This window comes from Parus major, chromosome 3, assembly GCF_001522545.3.
Source record: "Parus major isolate Abel chromosome 3, Parus_major1.1, whole genome shotgun sequence".
NCBI classification, from domain to species: domain Eukaryota; kingdom Metazoa; phylum Chordata; class Aves; order Passeriformes; family Paridae; genus Parus; species Parus major.
Window position 1 is genome coordinate 88,900,819 of NC_031770.1, and position 20,812 is coordinate 88,921,630.

Below are 20,812 nucleotides of genomic sequence, written 5' to 3' on the forward strand. Positions count from 1 at the left end.
TATGTTTGACCAGATCTTGGTATGTGCAGTCTTGTGTCATTACATGTCACTGCATGCCAAATTAGCCATCTGCATATGAAAGTAACTACTAACCTAAGCATCATTTATATACTGGTATGCTGGAGTGCTTCTCATGGTATGGCTCTTCCTCTTCTTCCTCTTCTTGCAGCTCCTTAATAAAATATATAATTAGTTAAAACTGATGTAGTTTTTGTTGGAGATTGAAATTAGGTCAGGATTTTAAAAATTCTGGGCTACTCTGTCATGCAGTACATTTAGAATTTCCTACACAGTATACACTTAACCCCTATCCAAACAGCATCTCTTCCTTTCCTGACTACCACAGGCACAATCACAACAGCTGTCAGAAAGCCTTTTTTCTATAAAGAGAGTACACTGGATAATTTTCATTTCATGAACTTAGAGAACTTTTCCAGCTACCTCCTAAAGATCTCTGGAAAAAATAGATTTCCTTGACATCTAGTTATTTCAGTTGTCCAGATCAAATCTGGTTGAAACACTGCCTGAACTGAAAGCTCAGATGTCCCTACTTTTAGTTAACACATGAACATTTGTTCTCTCACCTGTGCCTCTTAACTATTTTTATTGCCTGTTACTGGAATTTTTTTGTCCATTTCTTTCTGAGGAAAATGCCAGAGGGAAGGCTATATCATCAACTCAGATAAAACCTTGTGGGATTCCAAGGAGCTCATATTTATTTAACTCACCTACCATATTTTCTTCAAATTTTATTTAGATAAATAACATCTGGTTCATGATACACTTGAAAATAATTAATTCCTCTTTCCTGTCAATTCATTTAATATATTTTTTTTGTCACCTGATAAATTAAATAGGAGATTGATGCATGGAATATCTGAATATGTTATATGGCATTAGGGAATTTAAACCAAAAAAGATAGTGGGATTTTCCTTGTATTAGTCACACTGAATATGTTTGTTCCAGAAAACACAGATGGAAAGTTTGTAGATGGTCTATTAATAGCTTGGGAAAATTTTTCAGTAACAAGTTCTTTGGTACTGACTATCCCTATTGCATTGCCAACACCAACAATTTATTAATTTACCTGACATATAATGTCAGCTCTGGAAAATAGGACAATAATGCTACATTTTATGTCCTTGAATTGTTCAACATTTTTGTTCAGGACATTCTCTTCTCTTCTAATTTTATATAGTTTTCAGATTATGTTCACAAGCTGAAAGTTTCCTTCTTGCAGTGTGCTGATTTCATTTAGTAGTCTCCATGTAATTTTTTAAACAGAACAAGTTAAATATGGCCTAGTAATGAAAGTGCAAGAAATGAAAATGGGAATAATGTATTTTGTTTCTCCTTTTCCTGCAGATGTATTCTTAACTTTAAATTATACTAAATGTGTTTTCTGATTTGCCTTCTCTGTTGTGTGTTTGCAGGTCAATGTAGATATAGCTGATTTAATTTATTAAAAAAAGAAGCTATTCTGCACATAAAATATTTCTGCTTTGTATAACATAAAATTAATGAGGGACATTTTTGGTGATCATATGCCACTTCTGTAATCCAAAGACGGACGTGGGTTTCACTAGAAATGATCTAGTGAGGTGGTAGAGCGTTTATAGCTTAAAGTACAGGTTGTTGCTATATTTATTGATGGAAAGTTTTGGTGACCAGTATTTTCTTATCATAAAGAAACATGAGTTAATCTGTGGTTAATTTGTATTAATTGTTGGTTAATGGTAAAGCGCAGGTGAAATACCAGAAAACTGATGAAATTCTAAAAACCATGGCTACAGAGAATTACTTCATATTTTAGATATTCTGAATTTTCTCTTCTATTGCAGAAACAAAGACACCCTTTTAGTTTTAGCAAATAAAGTTTAATTTTTTTTTGCAAAGCTGAGTTGTTTTATGTGTGTAAGAAATTATATCTGTTTTTGATTACATGTAACTTTTGAAAGAAGTCTAATACAATGTCATGGGAGTGAATTGTTCCTAATGTTTATTAAAAAATATGAGGTGATTGTTTTTATTTATATGAAAGCAAAGATCAAATAGCAACAATAGCAGTGAATTTTGAAAATATTATCAGTTGGAATAATCAGTTGGATAAAATTTAATCTCTGACAAGTTAGATTTCCAGGCTTATATAATTGTTTGACTTTCTGTATCATTATGCTTTTATTTTATGCTGCTTCTTAAGCACACTCTTATAGCAGATGGTATTTCACAGTATTTAAACAACTCCAAGTAAAACAATAATAATACATTGTTTTTATTGATGCGTGCACTAAATGTGAAGTGAGATGAAGTGGTGAAAAAGACAATTGTTAATACCACATGTGGAAAATACGATTAATGGGAATTCCTTCCTGGAAACTATGATTTCAAAGAAAGATTTATTTTCTAATGTATATTTGAGACTGTCTTTAAACAGAAACCAAGGAAGTTAGCCCCTTGATGATTTAATACAATTTAGCTCTTATTTTATGTAGGGAACATACAGCTAAACATGCCCTTATGAGCATGATTCCATTTGAAAAGTCCAAGAGAATGTTTTGGCTTTGTACATGTGCTCAAGTGTCATGATCTGAAGTGGCAGAAGCTATTGGGTTCTTGAATAAGCAGTTTAACTGAAGATTTTACAGAAGATGTAAAGGTGTGGCCCTGAAAGTTAACTGCTCCTGATAAATCTCCATAAAATTTGCACAAGGGGTCAAGTCATGGCAACCTTTGAGGGACACATGATCAGAAAGGAGAAATAGAATTATGAAATGCCACAAATACTTTTGCTGGCTTTGGAAACCCTAAACAGAAACCAAGAAACTTTTGTGTCACTTTCAGTTATAACTAAGGACACATTACAGACTGGGTCTTGAGTTGCAGAATTTTTTCTCTCAGAAGTATTCTGTGACAGCATTGTTCTTTTCTCCTGTACATTTTTTTTCCATTGTACTCCATTTCATTAGGCCATAGAAAATCTAAATAATCCACTGTACTGTATCAAAACTATAACCTGTATAGTAATAAGATAAAAGACATTGTATTTGCTGTTTATTTCACTAAAGAAATAGAATAAAAATGCTCCTAATAGAATACTTAGCTCATTATTCCTCTGTTTTAGTACAGAAATGTCTTTGTCTTTTTCATAAATAAATAGGGTTTGATGGGACCAGAAGGTTCACTTGGTCTACCTGGAGCTCCTGGGCCTAAGGTAGGTGTTTGAGTAAATTTGTTTGTGACTTTGATAAGCTACTGATTTGTATGCAAATTTGATCTGGACAATGCCAGGATTTTTGCAGCTCATTTTGTGGTGTATTGAATATTGGTGAGCAGCTCTATGATTTTGCCTGTGTTACCTTCTACAACAGTTTAGTCTCCAGAGAGGTTAATGTATCTCAGTAAATGGCGCCTGTCGTCTCGTGAGGTTTTTAATAACTGCAGAAATGGTCATGAGGCTTTGTTTCAGCTTCTCAGTCCTGGAAAATGTTCTGCAATGCTAGGAACCAGATAATTCTCAGTATACATCTGAACTTTCCCATGTTACATTTATTTATATTTTAATTGTGTTCAATAATGTTGTGTGCTGTTTCTTCCACCCAAGGAGCCAAACTTATTTCAGATGTAACTTTATTGATTGCACTGCAGCTACAGCAAGAATTAATTTTACGAATGTTCTCAAAAGCTAAAATAAATACTAAAATTCAGACTGGTTAGTGTAACCTTTTAATTTAATCCAAAATGAGTTTTGGATTAAATTGTAAGTAAACATTGAATTATATGTCCTAGAGAATATTTAGGAATATAGGATCTTTTTCCCAAACTTTGCATTTATGTTTAGATCCCTTTCCCTCCATACATTATTTTACATCCAGAAGTGCATATGCATTTATTTATAATTGTATACTGACAGTAGCATTTTTTTTAAATGTCAGTGTTTTCTATTGTCAATAAGATTGAATACCTGTGATACAAATAAAAATTAATTAGCTTTATTTTTGTCTGTGAAAAATGTTTTTATTTTGTATATCTATCTCACTTAGAATACAAGCTGTTTCTCAGAGAATCTTCTTAATAAGCTCATTCTTACAGAAGTCCATCATGAAGTAGTAAATAATTCTTAGATTTAATGCAAATCCTCATGCTAAATATATTCCATAGGCTGCAATAAAAGCCAAAACATAAAAAAATATTTTGACTTAGAAAAATAAATAGGATGATGGAAATGTGAAGTCAATACACACAAAACTGGTGGGACTGTGTGAAGCAAATGAGGCAGGTGGAGGTGGGACAGGTGCCTAGAAGCTGGCAGATCACATTTTGTCATTGGTATCTCTTCTTTCCTGAAAGTTAAACCTTCAGGCTACCTGTAATGGAGAAGAACTTTATCCTTTCACTCACTACCTGTGCCCATTTTCAAGAATCAGTTTCTCAACTGTGTCTCTTTATGTTTGTTAGTCATACCACATGTGACAAAACATAATGATGTATCAGCCACACTCCTGCATTGTTATATAGGGTGATAAAGGTGAACCAGGATTACAGGGGAAACCAGGATCATCAGGAGCCAAGGTAAATATGATTCTGGAAATGTTCTAGTTGAAGAAGGGATTAATTTACTTTCTTTTGTGATTTGCTAATTTTCCATTATTTCTCCTGGTTAATTATGAGGAAGTTTGTTTCACAGTAAAACAGTAGTTAACATCACATTGAATCAGTATCCATTTGATGACTTATTCTTACTAATTTTATACTAGTTTTTAGGCTGTGAAAATCAGATGTTAATTAAGTTCAAACCTGCAAACATTGTCATTACTTGTACATTTTTTGTGTAATTTTAAACCAGCAGTGTATTAAAGGACAATAGATTAAAGACAAATAGATACTGGATGTGGCTTCTCTATATTCACCAACCCTTCAAAAATACTTCAGACATTTCAATCATCTTCAGTTATAAAATTTCAAAATAGCATAGCCAAAGCATATCATGTGGCCTTGTGAAACATGGAGTGTGTGTTTTTACACACTGCACATCACTGACACACAGCTATTGTATTACTCAGGGAGATCTAGGAGTACCAGGGGCTCCAGGTGAACCAGGCTACCCAGGCATTCCTGGTGCCCAGGGATTAAAGGTACGTATTTTTTCCATTTTTACATTAATTGCATCTTTTTTTGGAAGTGCTTTTCTTATAAGTGATCATTATTTAACGAAATCCTTTCTCTAAATACACTGTTATTATTAGATTGTAGTTGGACACATTTAAAGCAATAATATGTCCATCCTGAAAATTTTCTTCTGAAGGATAAAGCCCTTGATATGAAGGCAATTGTGGTGAGTTAACCTTGGATGAATGCCAGGTTCCCATCAAGCTGCTCTATCACTCCCTTCTTAAGAAGGACAGGGAAAAATCAAGAAAATAAGATGAGAGAAAGCTCATGGGTCAAGATAAAGGCAGTTTAATAAAACAAAAGGAAAGGCCCTGTGTAGAAGCAAAGTAACATCAAATATTTATTCTCTGCTTCCTGTCAGCATGTGTTGTCCCGCAAATTCCCGGGAAGCAGGGCTTCAGTACACATAGAGGTTTGGAAGACAAATGTCACAATAAAGAAACTTCCTCTCTTTCCCCTTCCCTTTAGCTTTTATTGCTGAGCAAACATCTTATGGCACAGAATATCCCTTTCAGTTTAGGTCATCTGGCCTGGCTATGTTATAGAACCATAGAATGGTTGTATGGAAAGGGACATTAAATATCATGTAGTTCCAAGCCTCTGTCCTGGGCAGGCACGCTTCCTTCTACTAAATGAGGTGGCTCAAAGCTCCATCCAACCTTGGCCTTGAACACTTACAGGGAGGAGGTATCCACACCTTCTCTGAGCAACCTCTCTTAGTGCCTCACCATCCTCAAAGTAAGGGATTTCTCCCTAATAAACCTAGTTTCAGTTTGCAGCCATTCCCGCTTGTCCTGTCATTACAGACCCTTGTGAAAAATACCTCTCTGGCTCTCTTCTAAGCCCATTTTAGGTACTGGAAGGTTGTGCTAAGGTTTCCTCAGAGCCTTCTCTGGGCTGAACAACCCTAGCTCTCTCAGTCTCTCTTCATGAGAGAGATGCTCCAGCTGTCTGATCATCTTCTTGGCCTTCTGCTGGACTTGATGCACGTCCTTCTTATGTTGGGAGCCCTGGAGCTGGACACAGGTGGAGTCTCAGGAGAATGGAGTGGAGGGGGAGAATCACATCCTTTTTCCTTGCTGGCCACACTGCTTTTGATGCAGCCCAGGATGCAGTTGGCTTTCTGGGCTGAAAGTAAGTGAACATTGCCAGGTCACCTGTCAACATGCACAAGTGCTTCTCTGCAGGGCTGCTCTCAATCCCTTCTTTACCTAGCCTGAATTTGTGTCTCCACCTGAGATCTTGCCTGGCCCTAGCTGACAGGGAAACGGGGGGATTGGAGAGACAGCCTTGATGTTGCAGGGAGCTCTGCTCAGCACCACCCAAAGCACTGCTGTATTATCAACACCTTTCTAGCCACTGTTGCAAAACACAGCACTATGAGGGCTGCTATAGCGAAAATGAACTCCTTCTCAGCCAGAGCCAATACAGAATTAGAGAAATAAAAATAAATCAGCCATTTCACTTTCATAAGAGGAGAAAGGTTGAAGAGTAAAGAGACAGTAAGATAGAAGGGTGGTGTTATGAAGAGTTTTATGAAACCCCATGCAGAACTATTCCAACAGAGTTCATCTTCTCCAGAGGCACACATTCCTTTCATGTCCAGTGTCATATCTGCCAGCCTCATATACATACCTTACATATACTAGAGTACTTCACATGTCAGTAGACACATATGTGGACATGCATTCACTACAGCATGGAGTCAATGAAATAGTAAGTTTAACTAGCTTCATTATCACTATATGTTCAATTCAGTACCTAGGTGCTATGTAAGGCACATGTACTAAGTCTGTAATATTTTATGAAAGATGATTTTGTTAAAATTTATGAAACTTCTCTAAATTTTAAACTGAAGAAGCCTTTGAAAATATCATTTATTTTATATGAAGATGCAAGTTAGCTGGAGTTACAAGTCCAATGCCAAACTGGAATTTTTCAGGAAGAAAAGAGCAGTTTGGGCATCTGACAATAAAAGTAAAGCCTTTCAGCTATAGATGATTTGAAAACTTGAAACAACTGAATATTATACATTCAAGTACAATACAACAAAATACTACAGCTGGCATAAATATCTGATGTTCTGGGATTTTCAGTCAGGAAAATATTTGCCATGGCAAAAATCTCCTCTGCACTACTGTTTAATATTTGACTAAACATTCTTTAATTTTCCAACCCTCCCCCCCAAAAAAAAAAAATCTAACCCCAACCAATCACACAAAGTTTTGGTTCTTACAAGAAAGATGACAAAGCAGACCTAAAAATCTCCATTCTAATTATTTTCTTAATTAAATGTAGTTTTGCACATGCCCTACATCCTATCTTTTGTTTCATGAGCTGCTATGTTCGTGTTTCAGCATTTTGATATATGTCTATTTAAACATAACATGTCAGAGTTAGAGCCATCTCCCATAACTTTAAGTTTCTTTTCCAATTAATGAAGAGAGATAGGCACATTTTTGGAGTACATGTTTTATATCTCTGCTGTTAATTGGAATGAATAATTTCCATGTACTGCCTGTTTCTCTCCAATGTCAATTAGATGATGTTCAGACATGCTGATAAAACTACATACCTGACTCCTAAGCACCATTTACATCATCTGATTGCCAGTCCCTCCCACTATTATTTAATTTAAGCATTTTGAGGCAAAACAAGTGGGTAGACATGGAGCTTAGTCCTTAAGTATTTTGATTTAATTTAAATATAGAAGGGTTTGTGATGAAAAAATACTTTTTTGTTTGTTTGTTTTGCATAACTTCTGCAGGCAGTGGTGCATTCAGCTAAAATTTAAGCCATGAGAAACACTGCCTCCCTTCCTGCTTACATCCTCTCCGCTTCCATGCACTGGGTAGATAAAATCCTGGTGGACTTCCCACCTCATTATGTTGCATTTTTAAATTTTTTACTTGGTATGTGAGTATCTGCTTTCTTTTTGATAGTTGTGATAATGACAAAGTCCTTTATTAGTAAAGTTTTCTGGACATTTTGTTTACTTGGGGATAAAGTGATAAGTTTTTTTTCAGTATAAGGAAAAGCTAGATGCTTCTCTGGTACTTACCGTGTTAAATTAAAGCACAGACTACATGTTTTAGAGGTTACTCATGTTTAAATGGAGACCTTTCTTTAATATTTTACAGGGGGAGAAAGGAAACCAAGGTGACACTGGTATCCAGGTACAATTTTGTTTCTATTGCCATCATCTGCCATTGCTATTTATACAAGTCTTAGGTATTAATCCAGATTTAAAACAGGGTTTTTTAAAGATTAAACTCCATAGAGGATTAACTTGAATAGCAGCAGTAACTCTTCAAGGAAATCTTCCCAGTATGGCCAGTATGAGTTTTCAGCTGCATTTCTGGGGGCTGAGCAGGCTGTTGGCATTTGGAGCAGAGCTGTCTGCTCCTGGCAGTGGTGCAGGCACAGGGCTGGGACATCACCCAGGACTTGTCCCTGCCTGCAGGGCACTGCAGAATCACAGAAACATAGTCAAAGTAACTCCACCTGGAGTCTGCTTACCTACTTTATTATCAGCATGTGGGATTTCCCTCCTTGTTACCTAAAATCATGGAAATACCTACAAGAAAAAGAAGAGTATCCTGTTGGATACTCTTGGATCCTGGCTTGGTTCCTCTGTGTTCAGGGTAGAAATTTTATTCTGCATAGTTTCTGCTGAGATCTCTTTGAAGGGTAACTTTTCAGATGGATTTGTCCTGGTTTAGAATGAGGTTTTAGTATTTAGCTCCTTACGTTATTTTTTTGATTGATTAATTACATGTACCAAATAAATCTATATTTTTTAAAATGTACTTCTTTTTTGGAGGGACTGAAAGGAGAAAAAGGAAGACAAGGAAATCCAGGCTTACAGGTACTGTTATAACAGTGATCCTACTTCCTACTTCCTACTAGAGAACCTAGTATGAGGACATAATTTATATTTGTTTCTTAACACTTCCATCAACACATTTAGGCCTTTGCATCAGGTGAAATATATTTATGTACAACATGGTAACATAGTTATATGTTAATTATAACATATAACATTTAATTATATCTTAAACATTCTTAATATTTTTAAAATAACAAATATAACACATACAGAGAAGATGGAGCAGCACTTGTCTCAGCTGTGCACACATGAAGGATGAGAGGAAATGCACATGAGTTGGAACACAGGAACTTGAAATACAGGAAAAACATTTTGCTTTGAGGGTGGTCCAATACTGGAGCAGGCTGGTCATAGATGTTGTGGCAAAACCTGTCTGGGCAGCATGTTGAGCTGATCAAGCTGGATCTGTTCTGCAAAGGAAGTTGAATCCAAGGAGATCACTTCTAACCTACATGTTTCTGAGTTCTGTGATATTCTATCTTGAGAATAGACCAAAGTGCATTTCTTTTATTAACGTAGTAAAGCATTAATTATAGAATATTTTTACAAACCAGCTATAAGTAATATAAAATTCAGATAAAAGCAAAAGGTAGCTTTTGTGTAAAGGTTGTAAGAGTGACACTTGGGATGTTAAGATTTTGCATGTATCATGCTGCACTTTCAAACAGTTCATTACCTCCTAGACTATACTGGGAGTCATTATTGACATCGTCTGTGCTCATAAATTACAGATGTTTCCTGTTTCAGCTGTAAATCAGAGATCCAGTTGTTTCTCTTTAGGCCACTATTCTGATTGTGTCATAGTTGGCAATCTTCTTATTCTGCAGAAAATAGCTGTTAGTATTTATAAATACTTGTTAACTGCATAATCTATGTTGTGACCAAACAGAGAAGTATTTTTTAGAGGTACATATCTAAAACTAGACTTGGAAGGAGGCCACAGTTGCTTTTTTCAGAATTACGACATTGATACAGCTGCCCGTCTAGCCGGGTGGACTCTGTTCCCAGGGATTCTGGGCAGGAGGACTATACTGCATGTTAGTTAACACTCTCAGAGATATGTAGCTTGAAAATAGTTTATTATTAAACCTGAGGAGACATTTTAAAAACGAAGTAGCTTAAAAGACAGGTCATTCACTTGACCAGATGTAATGTCCTAGACTAACATTTTGGTTATTTTAAAAAATAACTTTTTGGTTATTTTTTTTCCAAATAATGGACAATTTTTTCATATCTTTTATTATTTAAGTCATAAGGGAAAACAAAGTGATAGTGAAAGAAAACTTTTTTTTTTTTCCCAGACAGAATGATGCAAATGAATTGCTGTTGCTTGCTTTCTGTTTTTTGAAGGAAGCTGAAAAAATAATACAGACTGAGTCTAAAATTGTTTCCCATGCTTATCTGGTTTGATTAGCAACCAGAAAAAATCAGTCATTTAGTAGACAATACAAGGTCCTTCCAGGAATTCTCAGGACTCCAAGACACAATACAGATTTCCTTGTCTGTAAGAGTTAATCAGAAAAGTGATTCTGATTCAGAGATGCCATCTTGCCCTGGGACGTAATGGTGAGTAACACCATTGAACCATTTGGCAGAAATGACAGCAAAATGATTTGCTAGCATGCAAAATCTGCCTTACCACTGAGTCTGTATTTCAAGGGCTCTGAAATTAATTTCTGCCTAGTAAGGTGGTATTAAACAGTTTGAATCAGGAGTTTACTTCTGTTAGGACATGTTATTTATTTTGTAAAGCGAATAAGGTATTGCCTCTTAAGTGTATATTATGTTTATATGTTTATAATATGTGTGATATATTCCCAACCTATCCTCTTGGTACATGATATTAAAGGTAATACTGAAGTGTTCATTCACCCTGATATAAATCTTTCACCATTATATGCAGTTTTGTTTTTTGTACTCTAGCAATCAGAGAATCTTTAAAAATTAACATTTGTGATTGATTACTGAAAATGAAGGACAAAAAAAATAATTTTTGAGTCCAAATAATTTGGCTCAGCCTGCATTTTAAATTTCTTTTTCATCTTATTTTTTAAAGGGAGTAGAAGGATTGAGAGGAGAACGAGGAGAGGTATGTATTTTTGCAATGATAAATACAGTATTACAAAATTATTCCATTTGTTTCTGAAAATTATGTGATCTGTAAAATTTGTGTTTAGTCTTACTTCTCCAATTACGTATCTATAAGCAACACAGGAGAAACTGAAAAATATCAGAGAAAGGAGTATTAGTAATAGAGACAGAATGAGATATACATTTCATTAAAAATTATTAAAACTGAGCATATACTTTAAGAGAATTAAAAAGCCATGAAACCAACCAACAGAAAAAGAGAGAAAGGTTTGGTTGAATAGAGGACATAACTAAAGAAAATAACTAAAGAAAAAGAATCATTGTGTTGCATGTTGTTTAAAAATTGGTATTTAAAATATTAAATTGTTGGTTATTATTTATTTATTTCAGTATTTTGTAAAATCAGAGTATACACTGTCCCAGTAATCTAATTCTCCTTCAAATTTATTTAGACATTTTTTGTTCAACCTTTTTCTTTAAAGTATTGTTTCATATCAATAGCTGGATACATTAATTGGAAGTTCCATTCTGATAATGAAATTATCCATTTTAACATATAAGTTGTTTCATATGCTTCTGTGGTTCTAGGTAATACTTCAGTTGTAGTTTGGCTTATAGGTGTTTTGCTAAATTACTGCCAAAACTGGTAAAAGATTCCTTGTATGCTATTGAATTAATCTCTTTAAATATTGTAAATCACGGCAATAAAGTATTTCTACTGGAAATTCATTTAAATATTTTTTTACTGTGTATTAAGCTATAATGATGTCATTGTGTTTACATATCAAACCTATACAATTAGTTTATTTTCTGTTTCTATAAAATATGTTTTTTGTTAGACTCTGATTTCTAAAAAGTTTCTTCAGCCTGTAAGCCTCAGCATTTAACTGAGCTGTTTTCCTTTCTTTGCTTTTCTTTGCAATAACAAGGGTCAGCAAACAAGGCCTCACATGGATGTGGCTGAGTATTAAAAGACCAAGATATACTGCGGAAAGCTTCCCCCCTACAGTTTCAGTTGTTTCTTGGCAAGTCCTTCAGGCAGTTCTGCTGATGCTTCCAACATTTTCTCCTGGTGTTTTTATACTGGCTTCTTGCCTCTAATATTGTTCTACAGTATATGCTATTTCCCCAGTATTCTCTGGTTTTTAATGTCTTCTAGACCCCTTAACATTTAGTTCAGATAGCTCGGCTTGCAAGTCTTCAATGTGAATATAGTCCACAGGGGTAAAAGGAATTAAAATTAAAACAAAACAAAATCCCTCCTAGCTATAAACCCAACATGATTTCAGATCTCAGCACATACAGTTTCTAGTATAGCCACAGGTACCTACATAAGCACCCAATGTTTATCTCTGAGCCTTGCTGACTGTTTAAATGAAAAAAACACCTTTGCAGTTATGTACTAGAAATAAGCAAGTAAAAATCTACACAAGGTAACTAAGAGGATGCCTTCTCTGTGACAATATCAAGAAAACAAATTACAAGTACAGCTTTGGAAGAAGTTGTATCTGAACCAATGTATAACTTTTGAAGGTATGTACTGCTGTTCAGGTCACGCCCCTGAACCCTTCCAGCAGTACTCTTTGGCACTTGACGGACTTCTGTCACATTTTGTCCCATTTCTCTATTTCTTTAAGAGCATGAACTACCTACCTGATTTTACAGCCTAGCTCATAAATCTGATTAATCTCACACTGAATTTAAAGCTTGTTATCCTGTAGTAACTCATGTAGAGAATTCTGGGCATTGTTACTAATACAGACCAAGCCAGGAAGCTTTGAATTTTTGTGATGTGAAGAATCTTGGTAAATAATATAGGAGATGTTGCAAAGTAATATAAATACCATAATTTAAAATTCAGTGTAAGTCTATTGAGACCATATGCATGAACATTTCGTAAACTTCTATTATATGCTTCAGTAGGTTTGTCATACATAATAGTCCTGTTCTCACAATTCCATCTAAAATAGTTGGAAGCGGAGAAAGAAACTTTTTCAGCAACTGATAATGTTATGCAGAAGCTGTGCAAACAAGGGAGGAAAAAACTCATAAGGGAGCAAACATAGTATACCGAATTTAATCTTGGGCACATACTGATTTTGTTGGCTCCAGAGCAGGGAAAGAGTTCTACATGAGCTATTGCAGTAGGTAATTCCATACATAGAGCCATTGCTTTGGTGAAGATATATCAAAATATTTTTCAGCATTTTTTTTTACTTTTTCCAGTGAAACAAACAGACTACAGTTACTATAAACCAGAAGCAAAAAAAAAGAAGCAAAAAAATCCCTGAATAGCTGAATAACTGAAATCAAATTATTTTTTCCTTTGTTTTATACACTGCAGATATACGGTAAAAGGCTTGATTATTATTGTAAATTTCCAGGAACTTCAGTGGTGCCAGAATTTCACATCCAATTTTTCTGGCCTTCTATGGACTTAAACATATTATTAAAAAGTTTCTGATTCTTAGGAAAAAGTGAATAAAACCCTTCCTTCCCTGTGTTTATAATTAATAGTAAAATGGGTCTTGAAAGTTAAGAAAAGGTAATTTATTTCTAGTTTTCTTTGGTAATTTTATCTGAAACAGTTACTAAGGAATCTGAAAACTTCAATACATTCTAGCAAAACAGACCTCATCAATACCAATTTAATTTTCACCGATGTCACATTAATGTTATGATACATCATATTAATTTTATGATATTTTTTATCAATAAAGATTTCTCAGAATATGTTTGTTTGATGCTACCTACCTTCCAAATGATCTGTGAACATATAATCGGCTTTTCATTGATTTTTCATTCCAGAAAGGTGAGAAAGGAGATCCAGGCATTCAAGGTATCAGTGGACAAAAAGGAGAATCTGGTGTCCAGGGTTTGATTGGACCTCCTGGTCTCAGAGGTCAGCCAGGAGATAGAGGACCCCCAGGACCACCTGGATCAGATGGAAAACCTGTATGTATAGGACTTAAAACTTTTTATTTTGAGTACATTAAAAACCAGAGAGAATTGCATGTTCTGTTCTCTGTTCAATTCAGGCACGAGAATTTTCAGAAGAGTTTATTCGACAGGTGTGTTCAGATGTACTGAGAAGTAAGTTTGAAAGCTTCTTTCCTGTTGTTTCTTTGAATAGTTAAAGAAGTTTCTTGATAATTATAGAAACTTTTTAGAAAGCAAGTTCCATATTGATCATTTATTCCTTGTTTTCCTACACATGTGGAACTGTATTTCCACATCACAGCCTCCATACTTTACCATCTTGTTTCCTAAAGGTATTACATTCTCTTAAGAGAGGGAACTTTATTTTGTACTAGTGTTTGGTGGCAGTACTTCTATTGTTACAGCACTTTAAGTAATTTTTTGTTTGCATTCTTCCAGCCCAGTTGCCTGCCATTCTCCAAAGTGGAAGACTACAAAACTGTAACCACTGTCAGTCCCAAAGTGCTCCCCCAGGACTTCCAGGACCACCAGGTCCAAGAGGCCCTGAAGGCCCAAGAGGGTTTCCTGGTTTACCTGGGAATGATGGCATTCCGGGGCTGATGGGCATGCCAGGTCGCCCTGGGGCTCGTGGGACAAGAGGTACATTGTGCATGTGTCACAGTGCTAAAGGCCTTTATGCCTTGGATTTCTGCTTCTGGTTTTGAATGGGATTAATGCAGGGTGCAGTAAGAGAATAGCTGGGCTTGTTTGGCTGAATGGAATTGTGAACATGGAGAGTGTGGATGTTTCAGCACCTTCAGGGAGCACGTGACAGGAGAAAGAATGCAAGAACACAACCAGATATTTATTGTTCAGTTCTACTATACTCAGACTCTGTTCTGATCTTTTTAGAGAGTTCTTAGTCTCATGCAAATGTTTCTACCTGCATTTAGAGTATTTTTTTTTTTTTATCAAATATGCCTATACATAGCTTTCAAAGTATTTAAATGTTTTCTGGTTTGTTTTCTTCCAAACTTGTTTCTTTCTGCTATTTTAAGGCACAGTACTTATTCACAGTATTTATTACTTACTATCTATGCTGAATTTTGACATCCAACAACTTTCATACTCCCTTTGATTTCCTGACCTTTTGTCCTTTTGTTCTCTTTATCTCAAAAGGATTTTTGCTCCTTTCTTTATGATTTTTGTAAACATTCTGGATTCTTTTTAGGCAGGCTGAGGTTTATGCTTTCAGGTAACTCAGCTGTCCAAGCATTCCAGTTGATTTCTGTGATGTATTTGCAGACTTTATGTTAAGTACACATATATAGTCTGGAACTAGAGCAAGAGACTGGGTGGAGTCCATAATTGGGTAACTGGTAGCATCAAAATAATCAGGAAAGCTGTATGAAATAACAGCTAGCTAGTAATGTACCAATGGTAAGCAGACAAATGGTTGATAAACATTTACTTTCTTTGTAACTTACTACCTGTGACCTAACAAACCAAATTCACTTTGTATGTAATGATGATTTACCTGTAGTACTTCTATAATTCAATCTCAAAACAGGAGAATATGCAGTTTTCCTCTGGAACTAAAACTAGCAGCTCTGGTTATTCCACAAAAGTTGGAAAAATAGATAATGTATCTGTGAAGAAACTGAATTTACTGGGTTGTGCTAGTGTAAAAGAGCTCATATTTTGACCCTCACAGTATTTCTTTGGTGGAGTTTAATTCTGCTGTGTGTGTTGTGGAACATTTTCTATTCTTTATTCCACAGGGATTATGATGAAAAACTTACACCTCCTTTATACAACATATTAAAAATTTTCCTGACAGGAAGGCAATGACAACAAATTTCTCAATTACCTATTACCTATTCCCTCAGTTGACAGTGGCTGTCTGCTTAACTGTTGCTATATCAGCTCTAAACTCAGTAGAAATTAGCATAATTTAGAAACCAGTCACACTGTGCAGGTTACAAGAAAGGGCTTGTTTTGCATCCCATTATTTATTCTTGAAATATTACATATTTTATTCGATAAATACTGTCAAATGCTGATTTCTGACTTCACTGGGTGAAAATGATGTGCTGAGATATGCATGTGTTTGCTAATCCACAGGACTGCCAGGGAAGAATGGTGCAAAAGGCAATCAAGGAGTTGGTGTTCCTGGGATCCAAGGCCCCCCAGGACCTCCAGGTGAGGGATGGTTCAGGTGTGCAGATTTAGGCATGCTAATAATGTTTTTAAAGTGTGGTTTAGAAAAAATGTTGATGTAATTTGGAAAAAAAATACATAGCTTGTACACATTGTACTTACCAAATATACTTTAGGGTAATGCCTGTCTCTTTCATACCTTATAAATTTCCATCTAATACATTATTTAATACAAGACAGGTCCTGTAGAGATTGGTATCTGAAACTGCTCTTTCTTGATAGCTGGATCCTGAAGTCAATTATATCTGAAAACTGGGCTCTGATATGATCATGTGACTTGTAAGCATTGCTTGATGAGGGAAAATGTTCTTCATAACATTAGTGTATGAATACAAAATGTAAAGTTGAGCTTTAGGAAAATATATTAGGGCCCCATCCAAAGCCAGAGAAACAAACAGAAATAGGGGGACTGCTTCTTGCCATAGTGGTTCCAGATTATATGAAAAAGTAGAATAGTGTACTAAAGCAGATTTTCATATTTTTCTTTAAAAAGAGCCTTTATTTGAAGTCTTTTCCACATGCTTTAAAAAATCTGTATGTCATGTTTATATAAATATATAAACATTTTGTGACAAGAAGTCTTTTGCAGAAAATGAAGGTTTATCTGCATACTTTACCAAAGAGTAGGGGTATTGTGAATCCATACTTGCTCATTTTCATTTTAATAGTATTGCATTTATTTATTTATTGCATGTGTGTTATTAAGGTCCTGAAGGTCCACCAGGCATGAGTAAGGAAGGACGTCCCGGAGAGCGTGGGCAGCCTGGTAAAGATGGAGATCGTGGCACTCCAGGAATGCCAGGACCAGTTGGACCCCCTGGAATTTGTGACCCATCATTGTGTTTTAGTGTAATTGTGGGGAGAGATCCATTTAGAAAAGGACCAAATTATTAATTTTTGATATGATAATTTAGAGGAATAGTTATGGTGCTTATCTTTCATGGTCTTTCAAATCTCAGGAAGGTGACCAGCAATAATCCCATAAGAAGGAACAAAAGTACCTCTGACATTAAAAGCATTATAAATAATGATCTCAAAGGTAATACATTCCTTTAGACTAGAAACTCCAAAACTCCAGTCACTTTTTTATACCTTGCACTGGTTGAATCTCAAGAGTTTTTAAAGAGATTCTCAGTTTTTAATAGAAATAAAGCTAACTATAATATTTGGTATTTAGTATTTAAGTGTCCTATAATTCTCCTTTTACCTCTTTTTAACAGAAAGTCATTTGCAAAATTGCTGGAAACACCACTGGGAGCAGATTTAGGTCTTAAATGGCATTGGTCAGGTATAAATAACTGTGAAATTTTTCACATGCAGCCGACATACGCAGTATTTGATTTTGAAGGGATATGGCTGGCTTTGACTTCATATGTGTGCAAATTTCATTGCCTTATGTACATTTCATATGTCATTGCTCCAGATGTGAGTGAAAGTATGTTATCAGATTTTTGTGAATTAAGGCAGATACTTGGACTCATCATAGCAGAAATGTCACCCATTTTTCCATGCAGCTCTGCTTAAAACCCAGGTGAAATGCAAGGGTAGAACTACAGGTTCAAGGACCAAGGTTTTATAGAAGATGGTACTACCAATTACTAAATGTCAAAAGTTTCCATGCAGGTGATTCAAATCATATGAAAATAGCATTAAAAATGAAAAACGGCAAAAAACTGACATAGCTGGCTTTAGCTATGATTTGACAAAATTAAAGTTTTAAAAATATTTGCACAGCCCCAATGTAACAGTTCTGTGTAATGAAGCATCTAGTTATATACCCTTTGCTGTTTCTGCTCAAGGACTGTGTTGCCAAATTGAAGAAGCAGGTTTACAAGGAGAAAGGTCTAGCTGGTGGCTGACCAGCTGCAATATTTGTTATTACGTTTCCTTTTTCATTTTAAGCCAGCTGTGTGTAATTTTCATTGTACGCTTTGCTAATGAAGTGTATTGCTTGCTTTTACATAAAGAGCAAAAGCACAGTTCCCATGAGAATTTAAAATCCAGTTCTTAAATTAAGGCAGAGTCCTGTATTAAGTTAACCAATACTTTGTAAGTCACTTTTTCTAATGTGTTGTTTTTCTGTTGTCGTACTATCAGAGACTGTTAATATGCTTGACATTCAAGGTAAAATAAAAGACACACTTTCCAATAAATGTATGGTTGAGTGAATTATCAGTCTGACAGGAGGCAAAACCAAAATCAAATAAGAGCAAGTCAGAAAGACCTCTGACTGCAGTGAATACAAACAGAGGACTAGAATTTCCCACTTGTAGAAAAGTTGTTTTGATAGTTGACCGACTTTCAGCCAGTCTGATTGGTAGCTTTATGATTTCATTTGTTCAAATTAACACATATATCAAGCTTAAATTTTAAAAGTAGTGGTGGTTTTGTCACCCCTTTAGTCCTACTGGAAGGTTGTTTCTGAATGACTGACTGGCAATCTATGAGTAATTTCCAGTTTGCATCTATTAATTGGCCTATTGTAGTTTCTTATATGTCTGGCCAATTTCTATTTGAGCTCAGCTTTTGATTTTCTGTCTGCCTTTTTGTGCACTGTACCAGTGCCCTTGTAGTTCTTGAAAGGTGTTTGTCTGCTTTTCCAACTCTGGAATGCTTCTCTTTTGAACAGACTCAGAAGCTCACAGTTAAGCCAAGGTGGTCTCTTGCTCTGCCTACTTCTCTATCTTTAAAGAAGACAAGCTGGTTTTGTACTTCCAGGAAGAGAATTTTAGAAAAATAGTCATGTGCTAGCTCCTTTATCCTTCACAGAAGCTTCCCATGAAATCATTCCCAATTTAGCTCTGAGAAAGCTGAAATATTCTCTTCTAAAATTTAAAATGTTTGTTTTAATACTAACCTTCAGTGTGCTCCAGTTCTTCCTGTTTGTTCCCCAGGCTGATTGCATTGATGTGCATACACTTGAGGTGGTTGGTTTTCTGGTTGTTATCTTGTCAGGCAACTAAGGAACATTTTTTGGGGTTTTTTTTTTGGGTTTGGCTTTTTTTTGTTGGTTGGTTGGTTGGTTTTTTTGTCCATGCAAATAAAAGAGATATTTACTTATCCTCTGCTCCTTTTGGAATCTAAAGCAGCTCAGTCTGGCCTAGTATTTCTATACAGTGCCACTCAAAGAGTACAATCTGAGCTAACTACAGCAATAAAACAAAATCTCATGTTGGACTCATTTAATTTTGTGTAATAATATGGTAAGAAAGACTTAGACTAAATAATTAAGAGGCTTCACTGAATGTAAAACCAAATTCAAAGCCTTGATCTGCAGAAGAAGGAGATTTGATGCTGAATTTATTTGATTGGCTACACTGCTGAGCTATTTGGATGCTCTGAGCTTTAGTGCTGCTGAATCTTTGATATTTTACTCTGAATTTGAGTCTGTAAAACTACCACCTTTCTGCAAAAAGGATTTGGTTTTGAAAAGCTGGAATTTTCCTGAGGAGATGTAACCATCCAGTCTATGCAGTTGCCTTTTAGAAAGTTAGTAGTAACAATGCAGCTTAGCTAAATGGAGACACTTTGAAAGTGTAGTTCTACATTGTTAAATACCCAGGAGCTCTATGGGGAGTGTCTTGCATCCCAGTGAAATGCATGTGTTAGAGCCTAGGAACCTGTGATTTCAGTTCTTCTCTTTAGAAGATTTTATCAAGCCAGAATTTAGCAGACTTCACAATGTTTTAATTTCCTGATTTCATTTGATATAGTGGGATTATACAGCAGTGTAGGTGTGTCCAAGATTGTATCTTGATTGGATCTTTTAAATCTTTTAATATTTCTGAATATATTTCCAGATCTCCATCTGATTATGCAGTAAGAGGTTAAACAAATGGTATAAACATGAGTGTTATCAGATTAATGACCCACAGGAGAGAGACATTTATTTACTATTGATGCAAACTGTATGAGGTTTTTGAAGATGTTTATTTTCAATCAGAAGCTGTGAATGAAAAAGATCACAGTGCAACATGTCACCATCTAACTACCTGCTCTCTGGAAATAGTTATTAGAAACTCTGTTAACTGACATTTACTTACTTATTCTCCTGATGCCAGTTTTTTAAACTGGATCTTGAGCTAATTTTTTAAGCAGAGGGCAAGATAAAAAAAGAATTTCTGGATGCTTTTTCAGCAGTATTTTGCTTTCTGTCCCAGAGAGGCTATAAGAAATATTCTCTATGGTTAGTCTAGCGCCTTTTGGTGTCAGTAGAGGAACTATGATTCACTACACTAAATTTTTAATATGGTTTCAACTCATAATATCTCTGTGTGCATAAATTTACCACTTTACTATGCTCATTTGTTGCTATTTTCTCTCAGATACTTAGGCATGTACTTGGACATAAAGATGAAGAATGGAAAAGTATTACTGTGGGAACTGGATTTCTTAATGAAAGCCTAGTGCTGTATGAATGGAGCTCAGCAATTTTCACCTCTGAGAATCATGATCTTAGAGAAGTTTGGAGTAAATATATATGGAGTGATGTGTCTATATATAAATACATAGGATTTAGTAAA

General features: G+C 35.3%; 1 protein-coding gene across 1 annotated transcript in view; it reads left to right on the forward strand.

Moving 5' to 3' along the window:
- COL21A1 (collagen type XXI alpha 1 chain) overlaps positions 1-18,442 on the forward strand; it is a 69,407-nt gene extending 50,965 nt beyond the window's left edge. Inside the window, exons 19-29 of the mRNA XM_015623439.3 lie at positions 3,159-3,212; positions 4,517-4,570; positions 5,062-5,133; positions 8,311-8,346; positions 8,994-9,038; positions 11,116-11,148; positions 13,959-14,105; positions 14,189-14,243; positions 14,529-14,729; positions 16,194-16,271; positions 16,996-18,442. Coding sequence (XP_015478925.1) covers positions 3,159-3,212; positions 4,517-4,570; positions 5,062-5,133; positions 8,311-8,346; positions 8,994-9,038; positions 11,116-11,148; positions 13,959-14,105; positions 14,189-14,243; positions 14,529-14,729; positions 16,194-16,271; positions 16,996-17,183 — 963 coding nt within the window. The 3' untranslated portion in view covers positions 17,184-18,442. The remainder of the gene's footprint in view (positions 1-3,158; positions 3,213-4,516; positions 4,571-5,061; positions 5,134-8,310; positions 8,347-8,993; positions 9,039-11,115; positions 11,149-13,958; positions 14,106-14,188; positions 14,244-14,528; positions 14,730-16,193; positions 16,272-16,995) is intronic.
- The last annotated feature ends 2,370 nt before the right edge of the window (positions 18,443-20,812 follow it).